The 9,289-nt window shown below is 28.6% G+C and overlaps 1 protein-coding gene across 4 annotated transcripts in view; it reads left to right on the top strand.

The window, feature by feature from the left end:
• Positions 1–8,653, top strand: part of LOC106692556 (dopamine receptor 1) — a 164,182-nt gene extending 155,529 nt beyond the window's left edge. For all 4 annotated transcript variants that reach the window (XM_067045196.1, XM_014438568.2, XM_014438583.2 and 1 more), the window contains 3 exons: positions 2,963–3,050; positions 4,859–5,168; positions 5,754–8,653. In XM_067045196.1, coding sequence (XP_066901297.1) covers positions 5,008–5,168; positions 5,754–6,534 — 942 coding nt within the window. In that variant the 5' untranslated portion in view covers positions 2,963–3,050; positions 4,859–5,007 and the 3' untranslated portion in view covers positions 6,535–8,653. The remainder of the gene's footprint in view (positions 1–2,962; positions 3,051–4,858; positions 5,169–5,753) is intronic.
• Positions 8,654–9,289: the final 636 nt, after the last annotated feature.

The following is a 9,289-nucleotide window of genomic DNA, read 5'->3' as shown; positions in this document are numbered from 1 at the left end:
AGTAAACAAATCAATTACAAGTGTAATACATTCCAAATTCATTAGGATGAGGTAACTTTAATGATCTTGTCTACAATCTGCCTTAACTCATATTTAATAAATGTTTTATTGTCAAAAGATAATGTTCTTCACTGCAGTTTGTAATCATAAAGACACGCAAATTCTTAAATGTATGTCCATATTTGAAAAATCTGACTAATGAATTTTCCAATTTGAATTTATAAAATTACAGTTCGAGAGACTCCATGCTTTTCATTCTTTATAGAAGCAGCGAAATTAGTTTTAAAGCTTAGCTAAGTCCACAGGTTTGAAGCCTTGGCTTTTTTCCAACTCATCTTGCTAAGCACTCATGGGCGTTCCCAGCGGGGGGCAGGAGAGGGCAGCTGCTCTACCATAGAAGTGAAAAACCATTAATTAAATAAAAATTAATTTTTTTTTTTTGCAAGTGAATATATAATTTTAATAACTACTAAAGCACTGCGACAATTATATGTAATGTTCTTAAAATTTTTGTTTCATTTGCCTTTTCCGTGCTGAAATGTCACAGCCTGGTTGACTATGACTAGCCCCTCCCCTCCTGGGTACGCCCTTGTAAGCACCGATGATAAACTGCTAAATCTGAAGTAACTACTGATACTTACATGAACGCGAATATATTGTAGAAACAAAAATTAATTTTAAAAACATAAATAAAATTTTAAAGTTGTAATTATAAATAACTGCAGTCTATTTACATAAAAGGGAATGATCGAATCTTTGTCCAGAATAAACTTTTGAATTACTTAATCGCTTTGCGCGTAGTTTTTTTTTTTCAAAATGTTCCCTTAGGGTTAAAGATAACACAATCCCCGGATTCTCCTATAGAAAAAAAGTTATGAACATAATTAAGCCTAAGCCTCGGGGTAAAGTAGGCTAATATTTTTATAAAAGAGGGTTTCATATTCGTTTTTAGCCTCGTCTCAAAATACCAAATACCATTATTCAATTAAATTCAAAATTAAGAATTTTTTACCTCGATTTATTCGAAGGATTTTTTTTTTTTTACTGCTCGGATAACTGAAAGCTGAATGTCTGATCTCTCAGCCTAACTCGACTAACCCGACCAGTATTACAGATGATACAGCAAAGTTAATTCTTATCAAATATGTTACCATAGTTACCGTCTTATCACATCATCTGTATGTATAAAAGTGAAAGGTCGAATCTTTCTCCACAATAAACTTTTGAATTACTGGACCGATGTACGTGCAGTTTTTTTTAAATATTCCCTTTCGCCATGGGAAGGGAATGTATGTTTTATTTTCGTAGTTCATCCAATTCGTAAGCTAATATAACCGTTGGAGAGCAGAATGTCTGCTCTAAAAAATATTTCCCCACTCTGTGATATGTCATCAATCCGTCTCAGTTGTTTCAATATAGTACTAATATTGAAGTATAGTGAGGGTTGTTATTCAAAAACTATTTATGTTACTAAATTATAATAATGAAGTACACAATATTTTATAAAAAACTAACAATTGCGTTTATTAGTTACTTATCCATCCTTAAATATAGCATTAGCGAAGCATTGTCGGGTCAGCTAATTTAAAATAAAATAATTAATCCTAGAATAATATACAAAAAAAAAAAAAAAAATAGAACGCCATGCAGAAAACTACAAACTTATTTAACATCTCCTCGTTTTTTATTTCTGAAACAATGATTTTTTATATTAACAAAAATATACCTATTAGTACCATAAAATACAAAAATATGTAGTAAAAGAGTATTGGTCGATGTACGAAGACGGGGTTGAAATCCCTTCAGAAGAGATTATAAGTCAAAAAAATAAAAGACAAATAGTTAATAAAAAAACAAGAAAAAAGATAAGACGAAAAATTCTGTCCGCTCTCGAAATCCCAAGATAGGAGGCTAGCTTATCTTACACTCACTAATAGTTAGTAGAGCAGTATTTAAAAATTAAAATTTACTTTTATCGTGAATATTGTAAAACTGGAAATCGGCGTAATGGTGTGATTAAAACATCTTATAAGCTAAGCCTTTTTCTTTTAGAGCCCGTGCAAAAAAATCGACATTACCTGCTGTAAGCTTTTATGGTACCTATTTGAATTTTTATTGCATTGCCAATAAAGAATTCCGCAAGTCAGATCATGCTACCTGCAAAAATGGTGCCTGGTTCAAAACGTTAACCAAAATCAATTTTTAATTCGGAGTTCCTTATCATTAACACTAGGAAACCATATAGAACATCATTTAATATTGCCTTAAAAGAGTTATTTACGTTCAACAGTCCCTGAGATATACTTTTTTCAAAAACAACATTTCATAAAAAATGTACTGAATATCAGTTATTGAATTTATTTTGGGGAAAATATATCTCAGGAACCATTAGCCAAACAGATGTCTATCAGCACTCAAATTCAGTTAATAATTATTGAATCCATATGGTTATGCATACCTAAACAACCATAGTCTATTCAACAGACTCAGTAATTTTTAATTTGGCACATTTGGACAAAAAACCAATCTGAATTTTCATAATCCTTTTTTAAAATATATGAATTCTTAACTGAAACATTATTTATTTATTTATGAATTTATTCCCACAGAGTTGGTTAAAATATCAAATTACCATGATGGGACACAGCCATCAATAGGAGAAAATCTTCAATAAAAAATTTCTCAAGTTTCTAAAAGTCAATGAGTAATGTTTCACATGATATATATCTAACTTCTCCTATAATTGTTTCATTGATAGAGAACGTGAAAAAAAAAAGAAGGGAAATAAATCAACAAATACTTAAGCAGTTTTTATTGCTTTAAAAAACCATTAGCTATTTGAATTAAATTTCAATTTTATTAATTTAAATAAATGTAATTAATCATACATATATAAATTTATATATATATATATATATATTAAACATATATAAATTTCCATTCAATGTTTTACCTGTTGCAGGCTGTTGGGGACCGCAATGACACCCTCCCTGAAGTATCAACGCAGGAAGAGCCTGACCCTCTCACCACACTATCCCTCCTACTTATTGGTATGAAAGCATACTTATTTTATTACAAGGAACAATTTACTCTTATAAAATTTTGTAAACTAAATAATCATTATTTTCACAATAATCTTTTTTTTTTTAAAAAAACTTTATTTAATGGATAGATATTACAATCTCCCACACTATTGTGGGCAATAGGTAATAGTGGTGAATAATCACATTCATACTAAAATAAAATAACATAGAATGAAAGAAATAAAAAAAATATATAAATAAAATAAAATAATATTATCTCTAGTTATATTTACACTCTTATATATAACATTTACATAATTTACCTGAGGATCCTTGAGCCCACTCTATCCCCCACGTCTGAGAGATAGCAGAGCCCAAAATCCCAGCGTATCCCTCTCGCTGCATCACTGGTTTTTGCAATAATAACAATATCAATATGACATAATATGAATATTACGGTAAAGTCATTAATATATGAAGCTTTGTTTTGTTAAATATTTTGACAATAGTTATGTAAAAAATATCCAACTCACAGACATCTAACTGCTATCAAACCTTACTTTTTTCTACTTAGATAATTATTTATTTTTTTAAGAATGAATTGAACAATTTTGTTTTAATTTGGTAAGTTGAATGCATGATGGCAATTCATTTTAAAAACAGACAAGATTGTCTTGAGGATAGAGTGTTATTTTCTGATTCTGAATGAACTTGGTTCAACTGGCCATACAGGATCCTTCAACCTTACTAATTTACTAGTAACCATACTAAACATACTAGATGGGTTAATCAAGATGGGAACCATTTTGGTTTGATACCTATTTTTTGGATCTTCATTTTTCAATCTGCGAAATAAAAAAAATATTTTATTTTTGGACAGAGGTCCCTCAAGAATAATTACATTGTTTATACTGATAAGATTACAGTATTTATGTAACAATTTTATGTTGGTGATAAAAGTTATGGATATACAGATTGTTTACATTGACAATATAGTTTTATTTTGTTGTAGGTAAAGGGATATGTGTTTTTAAAGGAAAGGGAGAAGGAGAATTGGGGAATAGATATGTGAAGAGAATATGTGTTGTAATTTCTTTTGAAAATTGTACACATTTTCAATTTATTGTCAACCGTCAACTTAATTTTTCATGTTTATTAATTTCCTGTATTGCATAATTCTGCTGCCATTATTGAACTAAATGTTCACTTAGACCTTATTTTGATATTCCACTGTGAGACAGCTTTTATTATCCACAAATGATCATGAGGGTCACATTATCCATATTTCACATAATGCACATACCTGCAATTCCTAGTGTGCTAATGACAAAATCCTTGCAAGGACATCAATTGGTCAGAAGATCAAGACACAGAAGATCAGATTGTGTGGTAAGTGATGCCAATAAAGTGGATAAAACCAATTAAATGACAACAGTAAACAAGAAAAATTCATTTTGTTAGGTGAAGGAGGCAGCACTTGCTTGTAGGATGTAGGGCTATAGTGATAATAATAAGAAGAAAAACTTGAGTACAGTACTCACATTTCCTTTTGACAATACAAGTTGCATATTACACATCCACACACACAAACTGAAAGAATTAAATTAGTATGATTTGGACTTTTTATAACAGGAACTGAAAGATTTGAATTATTTCGTTTAAAAATGTCAAACTTAGTTGGACTTTTTTTTTTTTTAATTTCATCCTCTAAATAATTTAGTTAACTATATTTACATTTTATAAATACCATCTCATTGATATCATTGGCATACATTAATTTTATTTAATTAAATTATGATTATATTACCAATTATTAATTCTTTGTACTTTTTCAGGTATTTTCTTGTCATTGCTCATTTTCCTCTCGATAGCGGGCAACATTTTAGTGTGTGTGGCAATCTACACCGACCGAGGCTTGAGGAAAATTGGTAACCTCTTCTTGGCCTCTTTGGCAATAGCAGATCTCTTCGTTGCAGCATTGGTTATGACTTTTGCAGTTGTCAACGACCTCCTTGGCTACTGGCTTTTTGGTCCTCAATTTTGCGACACCTGGATAGCATTTGATGTCATGTGCTCAACGGCTTCTATTTTGAATCTCTGTGCAATCTCTCTGGACAGATATATCCATATAAAGGATCCATTAAGGTAAATTTAAAAAATATTTTATATTTTTAGTGCCAAAGTTATTAGAAATTTAGTTAAAAAAACTTGGAAAGGGTTATATAATTACAAATAAGAAAAATAATTAGAGTTCAAGATTTCAGCCCCTTATTTCCACATTCAAATGTAATTAAAATTTGTTTTTCATTAACATCAAATATCATTTAATCATTCAGTTTTCATTAGTTATCACTACGACAGATCTTTTTTGTTTATTTTGAATTTGGAAAGATTGATTATTTCACATTCAATTATTATTTGTAAACCATATTTTCTTCTTGATTAAAACATACATTCTGTATATAATACAATCAGAAGAAATGACATCAGATAACAAATGTTATAGATAATAAACTCAAAACTTAACAAAAAAACTAATATATCCTCCAAACTTATTTAATCTAATTCTAAACATATTGAATAACTATTTCCTACATATCCTTAGTTTCTATAAGTTTTCTTTTACTTATTTGTCTAAACTAATTCTAATAAGTATTAATTTTTAATATAATTTTCTCAATATACTACAATTTGCCTGAATTAGTTCATTATCTTGATTTAATTTTTTAGATATAGCAGATGGGTGACCAAAAGAGTAGCCATTTTCTCAATAGCAGGCATTTGGCTCCTAGCAGCATTAATCTCTTTTGTACCAATCTCATTGGGCCTCCATCGACCACCTCTGCCACTAGTCTACCATGCTGGCGACCTGGAGTATCCAACTTGTGCTCTAGATCTGACTCCTACTTACGCCATTGTGTCATCTTGTATCAGTTTTTATGTGCCCTGTATTGTGATGTTGGGTATTTATGCACGCCTATATTGTTATGCTCAGAAACATGTTAAAAGCATTAAAGCTGTGACAAGACCACTGACCTCACCTTCTTTACCAGCTGTCCATCCTTCTTCCTCTCCTTACCATGTGTCAGATCACAAAGCTGCCATCACAGTCGGTGTTATTATGGGCACTTTCTTATTATGCTGGGTTCCTTTCTTTTGTGTAAATATTGTAGCAGCATTCTGCAAAACATGCATTCCTGGAATGGCCTTTAAGATCCTCACTTGGCTGGGATATTCCAATTCAGCATTCAATCCAATTATCTATTCTATATTCAATACAGAATTCCGTGAAGCATTTAGAAGAATCCTCACCGCACATTACCCTCCATGTTGTTGCAAAGGTTATTCATCAGTCACTATAACTCTAGGAGAAACAAAACCCAGAATCGGAGATCAGATGAAACAAAATGGACGCAGAGATTTTTCTCCCCGATCCTCAGTAGGATCCTTACGCCAAATAAGAGTTAACTCAACAGATAAGGTGATGAATGAAGAAATATCTGCAATATGACTGAGATAAAAAGATGATGTTTTACTTAAACATTGCAATTGATAAACAGTGTTATTACAATCAGAGTAAACTATTTGTTTTATGTTAAAAAATTGAGTAATCTCACTAATATTTCATTGTTTTATCAAAAGAATCTCGGCCTAGTGCTTACACTAGACTCAAAATAAATGTTCTCATTACTTCTACTCAAATGAAGACATACTAACTCATAGGAATAGTCCTTACTTGATTATATTCGTCTTTCAAGTTGATATCATAAATTACACCAAAGCAATAAAGAAAGAAAAAGAAAATTATCAGCAATTGAAAGCTTAAATTTTATAATTTTTATTAAGTATAATTTTTTACAAAATATAATCAAATCCAACATTGATAGACATGGCATTTTGATTCCTAAAAAGGAATAAATTTAATATAATTTTATATGAATATGTAAATTTGTCTAAACTATTTAAAGAATAATAAAACTTTTCATTGATAAGTAATTGCAAATAAAAGACAAAAATCAAAACTAGTGATTAGAGTTAATTACTTTTAATTAGAACTTATTAATTACATATTTATATTTTATACTCAATAAAATATAAGTATTCTACTCAATTGAAGAAATGTATTACCAAAGATTTTAAGTTAAGCATAAAATGATAGATCTGAAAATATATATCAAAGGAAAGAGCTTTTCCCTAGTCAAGAGAAAAAAAAACTATTAATATTATTTCTAGTCCAAAGTCCAAAGACTAGCTTTAAACAATAATTATGACCATCAAACTAAATTTAAGAACACTTTGTAAGGAGTAATTCATTTCTTAACACAAGCTAAGATCTTCTGTATAAAATAAATATTATGAAAAAAATGCTTTGATATGTATAAACTACCGTCTCTCAATAATCCAAGAAAAATATGAAAAAAAAAAATATGAAATACTTTACTGATAAAATAAATTAAAAACAATATTTCATTTTATATTTGGGCAACTATTAAAAACACAAATTGGAAACAAAAAAAACAAAGTTCTATAACTTCTAATATAACTAATATTTATTGTAAATAAAATAACTTCATATTTTTTTCTCCAACACAACACTTTATCGTATTGTGAGTTCTACTACGGTGTGCCACTTTTCTCCAATGTTTCCTTACTTTTCGAGAGCCATATTACTCACTTTATTCATATTATTTATTCTCAACCAGCTCTGACATATTTTGAATAATGGTGACCACTATTACATCATTATTACTCATGATAGATGTAATTCAGAAAAATATTTATATTTTTAAACTTAAAATTTCAAAAATACTTTTGAAATATATAACATATTTTATAAACAATATGTTATATATTTGAAACGTATAACTTACCAGAAAGATTTCAGTATCTTATAAATTAATTTCCCTAGCTCATACTTTTCACACTTTCTTCAATGACATGGCTTGAAAACAAATAATACTATGCTGTTCAATGTACTACTTGTTAGAATGGTTTAAAACATTGTTATAAACAGAATCAAAGAGTAAAAAAACAGTTTTAAGGGATTGTTTGCCTTATTTACTTGCGTTTAAACTATAAGCTGAATATATTTTGTATTAACAGAAGATTTGTAAAATTGTGAACTTATGTTTGATAAAATATAGAGCTTCTGTCAAAATAAATAATTAAGGATATTTTCTTTAACTGTCATGATCAATAGCATTATTTTCTCAATTAATTTGTTTCATTGATATCAGTTAATTATATAAAAAATATATTTTGCAACCTTCTAAAAATAATATCAAACTGTATATATATCTGACTTTTGTAAATGTAGATAATGTTTATGTTTTTTGCCTGTCTTTAGTTTTAGTTTCTAACTTAGTATTCATTAAAATATCATTGGGACAAAACGCTTCTATATAGCAATACCTCTGAAAATCATATAGTTAGATATGATAACTTCTTAGATTTGTACATATAAATAGGATGACATATTATTGTAAGGTTTGTTGTTATTTAACAAAGTGTTACAGGCTATAAATCTTATTTTTAAAAGAGAACAATGCCATGCAGCTTGATCTCAAGCATTGATAAAAATTGTATATCAGTAGTGTAATATGTATTAAATACTAGATTCAAAAAAAAAAATAATAATAAATGTTAATATAAGATCTTTACTATCTGATGAATTATTTATATTTTCTAAAAAAATAACGTAAATACTAAGCCTATTTACCTATCATAGTTTTTTACAATTTATTTTGTATCACTTGTTGAATATACAAAGAAATTACCTATCCTACTTACCATTACCATTAGGATATGTAAACCATTAATTTATATGAACTTTGTTTGCTCTTTCAAAAAATTATGAGCAACAATGAGATGTGTATAGATATGTATAATGCTCACATAAGAACCGAGGTGGTCTAAAAATATATATAAATATTTATGAAAGAAATGTGAAAATGTATTGTAATTATGAATAGGAAACTGTTAAGGGTGTGAAGAAATAAAAGTGATTATGTAACTTTATTTCCCTTTATTTTCTTGTTGCTGTGAAAGAAACAAAACAAATTTTATATCATTAGATGTTGTTATTTATTGTGATAATTTACTGAATCTTCACTTCAACATGTACATAGCTCTATTTGATGTAATTTGTATAATATATGTTTCATTCTTGTATAATAAAATAATGAATAGATGGAATACTCTTATTGCTTTCCAAAACTTGAACTTATTTTTATTATGCTTTCATTAGTGCTTCATGATACATGTTT

Source organism: Halyomorpha halys, unplaced genomic scaffold, assembly GCF_000696795.3.
Source record: "Halyomorpha halys isolate HHAL.00 unplaced genomic scaffold, Hhal_1.1 Scaffold5.1, whole genome shotgun sequence".
Classification (NCBI taxonomy): domain Eukaryota; kingdom Metazoa; phylum Arthropoda; class Insecta; order Hemiptera; family Pentatomidae; genus Halyomorpha; species Halyomorpha halys.
Note: the sequence above shows the minus strand (reverse complement) of the source record. Positions and strands in the feature narration are given on the sequence as shown.